Source organism: Rhea pennata, chromosome 13 (genome assembly GCF_028389875.1).
Source record: "Rhea pennata isolate bPtePen1 chromosome 13, bPtePen1.pri, whole genome shotgun sequence".
NCBI classification, from domain to species: Eukaryota; Metazoa; Chordata; class Aves; order Rheiformes; family Rheidae; genus Rhea; species Rhea pennata.
Window position 1 is genome coordinate 9,952,836 of NC_084675.1, and position 14,285 is coordinate 9,967,120.

The 14,285-nt window shown below is 39.1% G+C and overlaps 2 protein-coding genes across 4 annotated transcripts in view; both read right to left on the reverse strand.

The window, feature by feature from the left end:
- Nucleotides 1-502: 502 nt before the first annotated feature.
- On the reverse strand, nucleotides 503-8,647 carry LOC134146209 (borealin-2-like). Of its 3 annotated transcripts, none has more exons than XR_009959802.1 (10): nucleotides 8,446-8,647; nucleotides 7,684-7,812; nucleotides 6,602-6,642; nucleotides 6,164-6,224; nucleotides 5,427-5,494; nucleotides 4,523-4,590; nucleotides 3,090-3,188; nucleotides 2,321-2,453; nucleotides 2,010-2,115; nucleotides 503-1,187 (listed from the first exon to the last, which is right to left on the reverse strand). XR_009959802.1 is itself a non-coding variant. In XM_062586487.1 (10 exons), exons 1-10 carry the CDS (start codon nucleotides 8,579-8,581, stop codon nucleotides 1,140-1,142), a joined length of 870 nt encoding a protein of 289 aa, XP_062442471.1. In that variant the 5' UTR covers nucleotides 8,582-8,645; the 3' UTR covers nucleotides 503-1,139. The 3 variants fall into 3 exon arrangements, 2 of the variants coding, with proteins under 2 accessions (XP_062442471.1, XP_062442472.1); XM_062586487.1 differs by having other exon boundaries at nucleotides 2,010-2,096; nucleotides 8,446-8,645; XM_062586488.1 differs by lacking the exon at nucleotides 8,446-8,647 and adding an exon at nucleotides 7,939-7,976 and having other exon boundaries at nucleotides 2,010-2,096.
- Nucleotides 8,648-10,323: 1,676 nt separating this feature from the next.
- GPT2 (glutamic--pyruvic transaminase 2) overlaps nucleotides 10,324-14,285 on the reverse strand; it is a 30,198-nt gene continuing 26,236 nt past the window's right edge. The window contains exon 11 of the mRNA XM_062586585.1: nucleotides 10,324-13,004. Coding sequence (XP_062442569.1) covers nucleotides 12,914-13,004 — 91 coding nt within the window. The 3' untranslated portion in view covers nucleotides 10,324-12,913. The remainder of the gene's footprint in view (nucleotides 13,005-14,285) is intronic.

Here is a 14,285-nt window from a genome sequence, read left to right on the forward strand (position 1 = left end):
TACTGAGTGACAAAGCCTTTAATAACATAGGTTTGGTAGTTTGTATTGACTCCATGTACTTTACCCATTTAACCTCATCTTCCATCCTCTGAAAACCTTTTTCTCCTGTAACATTTGCAAGCTGTCTCATCATAATTGAAGTTTATGGGGAGGCATGACAAAAAAAAATATATGCTTAGAATCATAGAATGCTAAGGTGGAAGGGACCCCTGGAGAACATTTAGTCCAGCCCTCAGCATAGCCCATATGGGGATTGAAGCTGTGACCTTGGCACTAGCAGCACCACACTCTAACCAATTGAGGTTAACCTGCTGGGCAAGCTAATCTATATTTCATTCTTAAGTTTCTAAATGCCATGAAACAGCTTTTCCTGTTATTTAGTACAGTGAAGAATTTCAGTCAAAATCACTACTACTCATAGAGCAGAATCCAGAGAGTACAGATCCTCAAGTTTTGGAACTACTGATACACCAGCAATAGCATCTCTACTGGACTGTCATCTGTACCTGGAAAGATGGCAAAAGTCTTTCCTACCAATTACTCAAGAAATATATAACAAACTCCAGTGCTAGGACAAAACTATCCCAAATGACTCCACTTAACAGAGGAAATAGAGTTAATGCTTATCCATATTGCATATTCTAATGTTACACTACAAGACAACTGTGGAGATAATACTGCTTGTTCAGTCTCGTGTCTGATTCATACTTGCCACTACAGGACTAAAGCTCTATGGGTTAAAATGCTATTCAAGAATTTGTATATGTGGACTTCAGCAGGAGCTGGCCCTAGGGAAGACCAAGCATGCACAAGACCAGTGCTCTCTGTTTTGGTCACACAGACAATATGTATGGAAGAATGACATTAGGTAATTCCACAGTTACAAATAATTATGTAAGGCAGCCCTGCTTACGACGTTAACTTACCATTTATGAAGTCTAAGAAATGGAAGTACTTCTGCTTTTGTATCTTTCAAAGGGAGAAGTATTTTTGATAGTATACATATCATAGTTTTATATAAAAACATTTATTGGGCAGTACACAGCTTTATTAAGACATTATAGAAATTCTCTAAATAGAAGAGGCAGCTGTCATACGAATATTCTGTAGTCAGGAGACAGACCTTTATGGAAGTGCCATTAACTTGGTTTAACTGTTGCTTTTCCACATAGTACAGTCAGCTCACTCTAAGGGGAAAGAAAATGAATTTTAGTTCAAGCTACCAGATACATGCAGATAAGAGGAAATAGAAAAATTAGCTGTTGCTAAAACAAATAATGAGCAAACACCCTCAATTTCTACCTACAGAGGCAGGTGCATGTTACAAAATACAAGCTAGCTTCCACATTTAACTCACACAGCTGCATACACAACTAAATACTTAGAAGATTGTAAATTGATTTATACCTAGTGTCTAGGTATATACTGGATTTCTAGTGCTGCATAGGAATGTGTCCAACAGCTATGCTTGTCTCTAGGAAAGTACTACGTGCTACAGGATTGTGTTCAACTGCATTCTGCTTCAGAACAATTTACTTCCCTGAACCAAAGATAAGACAGTTACTATTCAAATGCAGCAGAGAATTAACAGGAATTCTTAGTCAGCAAGGGAGAGAGAACAATAGAGGGAATGCAACGAGAGCTGAAACTTAGCTCTATCATTGTAAGGCTCTGTGAACAGGAGATACAGAATAGCACTTAGCTCACATGGTAGGACAGAGAGATTAAGATGAGTTTATGCTTCTGTCCTCCCCCAGGCAGCTACTAGACTCCATATGCTTATGTAAGCACATTTACTCTTGCATTATCAATGTGCAGCAGTTCTCCCCTCCCTATTCCTCCCCCCTCCTTATTCACCCTTACAACTTACACCAACCAATTTAGGCTGACTATCAGAACTACACATTTAGAACTCATGTTAATGCCTCACTTAAAAACCTAGGACTACATGTCAATCTCTGTAAAGCCTTTTGTAAATGTGTATTATAAATTACTAGTTTTAAGCTTACCACTAAGTTATGAATATGCTGTACTGTATCTTGATTTAGTAGTTGCACATCAATGTTATGGAGATCTCCAGCAGCTGTACAGAGGGTCTAAAACATGAAGAGAAACCTAGTTTTAAGATAAAAACTATTCTGAATGTTTTTATATGGATGGTCACTTTTCCTGAAGGTCATATACCTCTTTGCTATACTGCAAAACTTAAACTCTGCCTTTTGTGTAGCAGCAGCTCATTTAGGAATAGTGAGAACTATGACTAGATTATTCACCTTTTGTTTAAAAACTACTGAAAATGCAAGTAAGGAAGGTTTGATACCTGTCCATCAGCCAGAGGAATGTTTACAAATGGAACAGTTTTATCTTGGGGTACCGATTTACTTCTTAGTAACATGCCTTGAACTCTTCCACTGGCAGGTATAGTTCTTGGGGCACCAGGTTGTGGTCTAGCACTAGAATACAAAAATAGTGTTTCTCTGAGGTTAACTTCCTATGCCCTGCAGGAGATTCTCAAGCATGAAGCAAGTGCAAGTAATAGGAAATGTACCTGATAGAAGCGATCAGGTTTGAATTTTTCCAGAAGACCACAGGAAATCAAACATCTTAGCATCATTGGAAGCAGCAGTGGCATTTACTAGCCCCACTAGGAATACTTTATGACCCTTAAACACTGCAGTAACCTTCTAAGCCTATGTTAGAGGCCAGTGAACAAGCTGATACTTGGACCACCCAGCAGCAAGAATATCCACTCTCCAATATCAGCAGTAAATGCTTAATAGTTTTGTAAAGAAGAAACTTTATGCCTCAGGGCTTAAGATAAGGCTTGCAGCATATGTCTATTACAGCAGGAGATATTAAGAAATACTGAAGGTGCTCTCAGAGGTATGGAATATGCCTTATGCCATAGAAATTCCTTAGTTTCTTTTATGATACAACTGTTGTTCTTAGTCCCCTTCAGAATGCAAGGGTTGGGTTCACGCATAACACCTATAGTCAAAGAAGGAAGTGTAACTGGCATCCCTGCTACCACATATATAGTCTTAGTATTTAACTAAATAACTTATTAAGAACAAACCAAAAAAACTTACCTTTTAGATACCTTTGACATGGCTTTGTAATTTATGGCACTGCAGTCAGAGGCAAGAGCCTTAACAGCCTCACTCACACTTGGAGAGGAGTGAGCAGACCTAACAAAAGATTTTTTTTTTTTAATTAAAACCAGTTTCTTCCTCATCTACTTCTGCTTTAAGAGTTTTATCTAGGATGAAGACAGCTGGCAAATTAAAAAACGTTAAGTGCTGTGCAACAAATTTCCAGTGTATATATGGTGATGAAGTTGTCTGAGGTAGACTACAATATGCTGGAACCTAATATCACAAAGAAGGGGATGAAAAGATGATTTGTGTTGAGAGAGAGAGAAGGCTGCAATACCCAAGTTGGGAATAGCTAAGGGAAAAATCCACAAATTTCTCTTAGGGTGAGCAAACAGTCTCTTGGGAAGTTACTTTTTCAAAAGGAATTAATTTTATCAGATCTGTTCTTAAGGACATTTGTTCTGCAAGATTAATCTGAATCCAAAGAAGTCTTTTCCAGGTTTAGAATTCAGCTAAATTCCCAGAACTTTTTGATGACAGAAGTGTAACCTTCCCCCACCTTTCCTCTTGTCTCTGCTTTTCCCACACATTTTTGGGGATATTGTAAGGGCATGCTCTTGGCCCAGTGTTTGTATAATTGAAGGAGTATAGCCTTTAAAGGCTGACAAGTTAGACTTCCCCAGGCAAGGCTGCCTTTTTCATTTGATTTTGTTGAGCCAATTCAAGAAAATAATTAAACCTGGTTAAGATTTCCTAGTGTTTTTCTTTGGGGGGGGGGAGGGGGAAGGCACATTAAACATTGATACATATCTCAGTTGCATTTTGCATTTCTCTGAATACAACTCGCACGTAACAAAGTAAGTGCCAGTGGGTGCAAGCAGGTACACAGGCACAGGAAGTGGATAGAGACCTTCTCATTTTTTTCATGTAGATGCCCACCAATCTTGAATTCATTACCCCTTGTAGCAAGACTTCAGTTTGGTCTACCATGACTGTAAGTAGCTCTACAGTATTTCTGTGAGCATATATTCCCCTGACAATGACAAGTCCCTCTCAGCTATACAAGGGGGCAGAAGAATTACAGAACAGTTCATAAGTCCCCACAATAAGTAACAAAAGACATTGTCCTTATGCATTCTCTTCCATTAAGCTTTGTTTGTAAAATTATACTAATTACTATACTAATTAGATTCAGAACTCAGCTCAGTGAGAGATACAACTACATCTCTATCAACTGATGTTTGCTCCTTGATGGCATTTTTATGCAAGATTCACAGCACTTATAGGTATCCGATTCTTGTTATGGAATGCATCTTATCAGATTTATTCTTTTCAGGCTCAAATCTCAGCTGCTTTATTTGAGCAAGAATTTTACTTAGTGTTTGCAAGTTCAGTAAGCTACATAAGCTATCAAGGGTCAGCCTTACCTAGGAAGAGGGTTCAGTTTGCTATTTAAGCCAGAGGCCAATGAAACCAACGACTTTGTTTTGGATACCTGAAAACGTATACATAAGTTTGCCGTTAAGAGAAATGATACGGTAAGAAAACAACATAGATGTTTCTAGGGAAAAATATTTTAAGAATTCCTGCTGAAAAAGGACAGTTAGGTCCCATAGTGCTGCCTTTTATGTAGTTTTACATGTAATTAAAATGACAAATATGTATTCCAAGACAAAGGTTTTATAATATAGAATCATGATTTGTTTGTTAACACTGAAGCTCAGTATGAATGCAACAGTCTTTCTAATATACAACCCTGTAAGCCCCCTTGTAAGTAAGGCCCATAACCATGCATATAATCTTTGTGTCTCAGCTAGTTTGTCATCTTGGTACATACTTCAGTGTCCATCTGTGCCACTACATTCCAAAGAAGAAGTGAGGTGGTAAAATAAATACAGCTGTGATTATACAGCTTAGAAATCAATGTGGACAGGAATGTACAAGTCATCCAAATAGAGAAGCATGTATTAAAAAAAAAAAAATAAACAAAAGAAAGAAAAAGTTGTGTTAAAAAAAAAAAAGTCAAAGAATGTTTCCTCCAGCCATCCAGAAAAGACATCCATTGGCAACTCTAGAGAAAATGACTATACTGATATTGACTATATTGATATTTACATGTATACGTGAATCTGTTACAGAAATCCAAATACCACAGCTTATTATGAAATTAGTTTGCAATGCAGTTTAGCCTTACTTAAAAGTAAGCAGAATTTAAAACAATTGGTTTTTCAAACTAACAGGCCAGTGGCCTGCCTGATCATGGTTCTAGTAGGATTTGTAGTAGGTCAAAACTGATTAAACCCTTGTGTTGTTTGTCTGCAATAAACTTACTTTTTTAGATATTTTCTTTGCAGAAACATGCTTGGCATCTTCATACTCAACAATTGTAGTTACCTTAACTAAAAGGCAGACAAAGAAAATAAGTTTTAGGAAGAGCATTTTATGAAGAGTACGAACACCCCCTCAAACTCATTTGTGTGAAGGCTATTTGTCCACTGACAGCAACATATCAGTTTTAATATTTGATGGTCAGCTGCCTGGCACAGAGTTCAAAGCAATCTGTTAGTGTTTGTCATAGCCCCTGTGACGCACTAGACAGTTAAAAGACACTGGATAACCCTTTAACCCCCAGTCAAAATTGAACTACATCTCAGTCAGTGTCCTCCCTCTGCATATTTTGGAAAATGAAGAGAAATAGTATTCTCCTTACAAATGTCAATGGGCAGAAAGTCAAAGCAGAACTTACCAGAAAAATAGGGATGACATTCCTTGCTCTTCTGCTATTCTGTGAGGCACCAACAAGTTGCTTAAATCTGTCTCTTCTCACCACTTTTTCAGTGATAAATCCAAAGGGCAGGTACTCTTATCACTTGTTTTAAAGTACCTAAATGCACAGATTTTGATCTTCCACACAAAGCTGGGGAGCCCTGTATGCTATACTACTAGTTACAAGCTTTTCCTTCTCATATTCCTCTGGGGCTTAACATTCACTTAGCCAATGCTCAGCCCACACCACTAGATGAGAAAAATATTTAAGAGCCAAGCTACACATTAATAGATTGACTTGCCTTTTTTGCTGTTGGTCCTCACCAGTTTTGGATTTGGTATGTCTTCTAGAGAGCAGTCAGTCTATAGATTATTTATCGCACAAGAGAAAAAGTCAATAGATTCTGCACAGTAAATGCATGTTATCCTAAGAAAGCCAGTGAACCAAAAAAAGGACGTAAAACAAAATGACAGAAGTGGGACTGCCTAAACACCAGTTTATTTTTTGTAAACATACACGGAGCAAGAAAGGAAGAGAATAAAACTCTGAATTTGTGCCTGCAGATAACTGTAAAGTTTTAGATAATCTTCATAGTTGCACCATGACTGTCTGTCTAGCCTATTCAGATCATTTTGTAGTTAGACAGACAGCCAAGCATGAACATTTCTCTTAAGTCCTTACAGCAGAGACAGATTTCTAATGCTGTAAGCTGTGATAAAATTTGAAAACATACACTTACCACTGCTGCAGCAAGAGCCACTTCCTCACGTCCTTGCAAATCTGTAACACAAGAATATATAGCTTATTTATGAACTAATTATGAACTATAGGTCCTACGTTATGGAATAGGAAACTGAACAAGTAATTCAGGAACACAGTTGTTTAAGTAGCTAACTTTAGCTGGGGTATATTTAGCATTTGAACAAGATTCAAATGGTATAGGACAGTCAGTTTTGGAATTCCATTTAATAATAATAAATCAAGAATAAATTTTAAAAAAGCTCATTTCCATGTGTTTAATCTTTAAATACATGATATAAAGCTTAGTCATACAGTATGTAACCTGAATCTAAAGGAGGAGGAGGAAGAAAAGCCATACATTGTACCGATCAGAGCTAACACTTTCAGACAGAAGTTTAAGACAGGCATCAAAATACCTACTCAGCAAAAGCTTATGGTAGGTAAACTCAAGTTCTTCAAGAGTCTTGAGTCTGATCTTTGTCTAGCCCCTGCAAGTTTCAGCTGCAAAGCAGATTCCAGAAGCATCAGATCTCACCAGAATATACATCTGATCCTGACTGTTTACAACAGCTTAAACTGCTGCATAAATACAAAGTTTAATATTAAAGCTGTTTGTTCATCATCATATGTAAACAACTACATGATTAGGGCTCAGTAATAAAAGACTTCAAATAAAAAAAAAGCAACAAAATCATCTCAGTGTCAAGAATGAACGGATTCTGATGGAAAGAAGTGCATAAGTTTAAGCACAGGAATCACTTACTACAGAAAATTAGTTAGTCTTTGTCTCATTAGGCTTTAAGTAAGATGACTTATGAGTATACATAATAAAAGAAAGTACAGACTTTATACAACATTACCTACTAATGCTGTACCCTGCAGGTCAAGTATAGCTAATCAAGAGTGCCTACTGCTCATCTGCAACTTAATGTCACTACTGATTAGCCTAAAACATTTAGCTGACACAGCAATAGTTTTCTAAAAAGTCCCTGAATTCACAGGTTTCCTTGGGTCAAGAGTACACCAAGATGCAATGCTGTCTGTGTCGCTGATAGACATCATTTGATCACAAGTACCTACTAAGCAAGTCTTTTCTTTTCATTTTTCTGATGGCAATTGGCATCTTCAGTAACTCCACTGTAAATGCTTTCTCGGCTGTTTGCAAAAGCGAATCGAGTTCTTTCTTCATTTCCTGGATGTTTTCCTTCGCTTTAAAAAACAAGATAAGCCTTTATTGCCACATGTGCTACATATTTCCAAGCATAAACACTTCTGGATCACAGAGAGAGTTAAAACACTGTCTCGCACTGGGCAGATAAAGTCGGAGCGACTCACAGTGTGCTTCCAGTTCCCCCAACTCCACCTGCCTCAGGGCGGACTGATGAAGGAGCCCGGCTGCTCAGAGGACACCGCCGGGCCGCGCAGCATCACCCCCCCCCCCCCCCCCCCCCGGCGCAGGCGCGCTGGAGGCACACAGGCAATCACAGCTCTCAAATGGGGGGGGGGCACCGCAAACCGTTACTGTGCTACCAACGGGGCGGGCAAAACAACCGTCATTTGGCCCCCGGGGGGGGGGGGGGGGAGAGGAAGAACCGTTATTTTGTTACCGGGGGGGGGGCGGGGGCGCGGCGAGGCCGCCCCCTCCGCGCAGCCCGAGCCCGAGGCGGCGCCCGGCGGCAGCTCCGCGCCCCCGCAGGTAGCGGCGCCCGCGAGGGCGGATCCCGGCGCGGCGCGGCGGGCGGTGGCCGGCATGTGAGGAGCCCGGGGGGGGGTGGTGGTGGCGGCGGCGGCGCCGGCTGACGCGGCGGCCGCGGGCCTCGCGCACGCCCGGCGCGGCCCTACCCCGCTGGTCGAAGTCGCTGAGGAAGAGCGCGATGCGCTGCTCCTTCTTCTCCCGGGAGAGCGCCCCGCGGTCGGGCTCCACGCCCGAGTCGGTGCTGCGCCGCTTGCCGGCGCCCAGAGGCCTCCTCAGGGACATGGCTGCGAGCCCGCCGCGCCGCAGCGCGCCGCTCCCCTCCCGCGGCGCCTTTGTAAGGAGCGGGGGCTTCGCCCTCCCCCTGCGCGCCCGGGGCGGGGTCACCCGCGGGCGGCCGAGGGGAGGGAGCTGCCCGGGGGGGTCCGGGCCTCGGCGGCCAGGAGGGCGGCGGGCTGGGGCGGGAGGTGGCGCAGCTGCGTTTTGCTCACAGCACACGCTTTTCCCTGACAGAAAAGAGGAGGAAAAAAATCTCCTGATTTTGTGTTAGTGACTTCGAAACGGCGGCGGCTGCCCCGGAGGCCCTGCGATGCGGCCGGTGGCGCCGCTGTGGTGCCGCGCGGTGAGTAGTAACGGGAGGGCGCGCGGAGCAGGGCCGCGGGCGGGAGCCCTGGGCTCGGTGGGGCAGAGCCCGTTTGGCAGCCGTGGGGCCCCGCTCCGGTATCCGCAGCTCCTCGGCGAACACAACGCTCGGTGCTCTGAAGCTAGCGAAATTCCGGAAATAACCTGCTCAGCCGGATGCAAATTGGTACAACTGGTCTAAATTATAGTCAGGTAAAGGCTGTATTTAATAAAAGCATGATAATGTGGAGCGTTAGATTATTAAGTCTACATATACTTACTATTTAACACGCACAAACATTCACAGCCATCTTAAAAATAGATTTCCTTGTAGAAACTTATTTTATATGCATCCAAATTAAAAAATCTATACCAGAGGCTTCAGTATGTTAAGTATGGTACATGTGGTCTAACCTGTATTTGCTGAGCAAGGATCTGCAAAGAGAGGAAGTGGGAGAATGTTTTAGGACATTAGGGAGTTCGCGTAGCAAGCCCTCCAAAGTGGAAAGCTTTCTTCTGTATCTCCTTGTGTGTTTAATACAGTGTCAGCATCTACTGAACAGATGGGACCCGCTACCTCACTCAAACAAAAACAAAGCTGTAGAAAACGCTACTGACAGTCCATAACATAGCCTTTTTATATCAGACCATGTTTGTATTGGTTTAAAAACAAACAAACAAAAAAAAAAAAACCCAGCAGTATAACATAAGTTTCTGGTCCAGAAAATATTCAAATATTTGATACAAGATTTTTATTTGTTCTTTTTTTTTTTGTTCTTTTTTTGGTGCTGCAGGCGTATGCATATATGTTTAAGGAAGCAGGAGTACCTTCCTTTTCCCTAAGCTTCATTTTCTTTTGAGTTACCAAATAAACACCGCTGACAGATTTCTGAGGGTGCCACTGCAAGAAGATAGTGTTGCTCAATAAGTTTAATCTCATAAAACCCTTGTAAGAAGTCTTTATAGAAAAAAAAAAAAAAAACAATACTAAACAAACCTCTCACCAAACACTTCAGTTGATCTTCCTTAACCAACTGGTTGATCCTTTCTATGAAAAAATATGTATGTCTTGGTTAACTCCTGCTTACAGCTCCTTACAGAAATGGATATTATTAATTATGAACATAAAACATGCCTACTACAATCTCTGTAGGTACTGCATTGGTAAGAAATAGCAGGTGTGACAGATTTTGAGTCCGTAAACTGGAGCGATACATAAATTAGATGATCTGGAAAGTATGAGTTCAGTTAGATACATGGATAAATATATCTGACTGTAAATACTAGTATCTGAATGTAAATACTTGTTTGAACATGAAGTTATATGCCTCATAGTGCAATCCAGAAAATGTTGTTTTAGTGACATAGGAAATTGAGAAATACTACTTTTTTTTTTAATATGTGCTTTATTATTTTGAAGTCTCATACATCTAAAGTACCATAGTAAGGAGCACCTGTAGGAAAACCAAACCTAGAAGCATGCATTAGAAAAAGTAAGGATTGTCTGTTATTAGTGAAATATTTCAGGCATTGAAAATAAGCCTCTTAGCTTTATAGGATTGTTCCACAAAAATGCACATTTACCTTATCACAGTACATACAAATATTGTGGATGGACAATAGAAATCACCACCCTTCCATGTGTGATGCATCAAAAACAAAGTGTTATCCCTTACAATGGATGAAACATAAAAGGCACCATAATAGAATGTTTAGAAAAAAACTTAGTTTACTGTTATATTTTGATTTAAAAGCGTAAGAATTGCTGTCCTGACTTAAAACAAAAAGCCACTGACACTTGTGAAGTATCATTAGAAATCTGTAAACCTTTACATTTTTGCCAGGAGTATCAGGTGCAAATGCAAGGCAAATATAAAATTTATTGACATACTAGATTACAAATACTACCCCATGAAAAAGCTGTAGTTACAAAAATATAAAAAAATATTCTAATTTCCATTGTTAAATCTCAGCTTCAATCTACATTGCATTACAAGTCCAAAGCCAGATCTGATTTGGACACATTCCTAGAATAGGAAAGTGCTATTTGTCTTATTTTTACATCAATATTCTGACCTCTTACTACATTTTTGCTTTTCAGATTTGTTTTATTAGTGCATATTAAGGATGCTAAGTGGATAGTCCTAGCAGATAAAAGATTGTATTTACCAATGGGTAGTAGCAACATAAGGGTTCCCAGTCTGTTGTCCTCCAAAGATAAAGGTAGATTTTTTTTCCTCCAACCTCTCTAGTAACTTTGTCTACTAGCAAACTATTTTCATTTATGAACCTCTGTCCACTGGCACATTCTGCTAAATTCTTCCTTATAGCCTTCAGTAAGGAACTATGAGAAGCACACCTACTGCCAACGCTATTTCATAGACTAGTAGCTGCTGTTGAAAGGGTAGTTATCGGCAACATCTCTTATCTTAATAAATTGGCATATCTTTCATTCATGACTCTCTAGCCCTTGGCTTTAGTAACAGGGATCAGCATAACATGCTGAAGCAGCTACAGAGGAAGCCTAACAAAGTGCTAGTAGACATTAATGAGTTTACTTCTAAATAATAATTTAAAATTAGTGAATAGATTAAATGACCTACTCTTAATAAAGAAATTTGGCAAAATGCTAAGCCTAAGTCTGACAAATATTAATGCTTTAATGGCTGAATACTGGAAACTATGTTTCTTCAGTTCTTTATCTGTCCTAGCAGAAGGTATCAAACTTCCAGCTGTAGCAAGACTGAAACTTTCTTCCTCAGTGCAGGGAAACTAACACAGATAGTAGAGTAACATAGCTGTATTCTTAAATAGGAAGCTGGTTCTCAGACTATTCAGCCAGCAATATGACTGTGGAAAATTTAAGAGTAAGATGCATTATTGTCAACTTTATGCTAAGTGCAAGACACTTGCATTTTAAATACATCTTTTTCTTCATACAAAACCTCTCCCTGCATTTCTTCTGATAACATTTGTTAGCTGTTGCCAATTCAAGTTGGATTCAAGCCAGCCATGTCTTCTAATCATGTGGTTCTGAACAAATGCTCTCCATTGATAAAGTGAATTTGAAGTAGTATTTTATTTGACTCTATTTGAAAGGATCGACAATACTCATATCTGCTTTGAGATTAGTAGCTTATTAGGTTCTATATATGCAAAATATGTGAATAAACAGGAGACTCACTGGCTTTTTTATTTGCCAAATAGAGTTATTAAAAAGTATTCACTGCTCTCGTCTTATGCTGGCAGAATCTGCATTGAATAGCATAGGAATAAGAAGAACTAGAGTTTCTCTTTATTTTTCAATTCCATAAAAATAGAGTTCAAGAAGACATAGTGTTCGCTCCTTCTCCAATCAAAACTCTGTATTGTGCTCAGATTATGCTGTGACGGCAGGACTTTTTTTTTTAATAGAAGTTCAAAGGTACTGAAACACATCTTGCAAAGATTTCTTTTTTTAATAAGCATGCGTACTGTACCTACATGTGTTACCAGATTTGGAAAACACTACATACTTAATGAAAAGAAAAAACAAAAAGGAAACCAAACAATACCTAGGCCTTTGAATTTTTGTATAGTAGAATTTTAAGCTGGCAAACATGTTCCTAGCTAAACAATTGCTCTCAGCATTTCTGTTTCCTAAAAGACAGCAACAGTAGTAATTTTCGTAAGCAGCTTCCTTCCCCAATGTATTGAGCCAGAAGTTCAAGAGTGAAACTTCCAATCAAGGCACAAAATCATTTACTGACTCTTTTACCACTTTCTTCACGTTTTCCCCTCCCTCTTAAAAAAAAAAAAAAAAAAAAAGGTGTAACAATGTCTTCTATATCAGACATTAAACTTAATTGTCCAGTAAGTCGTAGCAGTATCTGAGATAGGTTCTATCTATTTTGGATTTAGTAAAATTAGATGAACAGCACATTCTCAGCACTTCTTTTTTCATTTTCTGCATTCGCCTTCAAGGGAAGGGGATGGGAGGAAAAAGCCACAGCTATTTCATGCATATTTTTCAAGAAACTGTATGTGGAAGTCTTTCACTTTCTCCAGTAAGATCTTCAGCTTCTCTACTGGAGGAAGAATGGTCATTCTGAAAAATAATTTTTTTAGAAGAAGAAGAAAAAAAACACATTATCTTCAGAACAAATTAAAGTGAGATCTTTCCACAGATGTTGATTTATGTTAGGGGTCAGCTAGTAATATGTTAAGTTTAATATCTGCTTTGATGCTATTTCTCATTTTTCTGCATTTATGATCTAAATGAACTATATTAATGAACTGTAGCATTTGGTTTCAATTGGTTAATATACAGGAATTAATAAACTCATTTTTGTTAAGTGATAAAAAGGATATCAGTAAGACATCTCAGCAAGTCCTTTTCCATTTTTGGTGCAGTTATGCCAGTTGATACTCAGTTTTGTGATCTTCAAGGGCTTTCAGTTATGAGTAAATGTAAATGTCTTATTGAATTTAAAACTAAATTCAGAAGCATTAAAACAATACAGCATCCAAAACTGCAATTTTTAGTCTCTTTTTTTTTCCTTCTTCAGTATGATCTGAAAATCAAATTGAGTCTGATAAGACTGTTTGCAAGAGCTAAAGTTAGTGAGGATGCAAACAAAACACTTTCTCACACTGGTACGGTATTATCTTATTTCTGGAATTGCATCTATTTAGTAGAAGATGAACGCACATTTTTTTCCTGGAGTAGAAAAAAATGGAGATACCTTCCTGGAGATACCTAATCCAACTATCTATGTTGCAGAACTAGCATAACTAAAGCTAACTTCTATTCTGTTGCTTCAGACCAAATAAGACTGAATTCCATGATAAATTACAGCTATCAGTGGCTCAGCTGGAAAATAGTGCTACTTATTGGAAGCCAGAGCAATTGAGTTTTTGTTCACAGTCTGGGTATCAGAAGGTTTTGTCCAACTTCTTTGTTCAGTAAAATGAAGAAAAGTTATGCAGCATATGCAAGGAGCAGATTCAAAGCGGAAAATATTGCAGCTGTTACAATTTTCCATATGGAAATACTGATTAACCCAGCCTCTCACCCCTCTGGAGAAAGTGGGGAAACATTTCTGAGGCCTAGTCAACTTTAAAGATTAGAATATAAGTTATTAATGTTTGTATTTGTGGAGAAGGCGTTTCAAACGTCAAGGAATAAAAATAGAAGAAACCTATATTAGCAAGCCAGGAAAACACCATATAAACCTGAATAGCTCATGAAGCAGAACAAATCATCTACCTAGTTTTTAGACGCACAGAAAATGTCCAGAAGAAAGTGAGACAATGTAAATTAAAAAAAAAATATATTTAATCAGAGAGAAAGTACTGGGATGGTACTTAGGTTTTTACAGCTCAATTC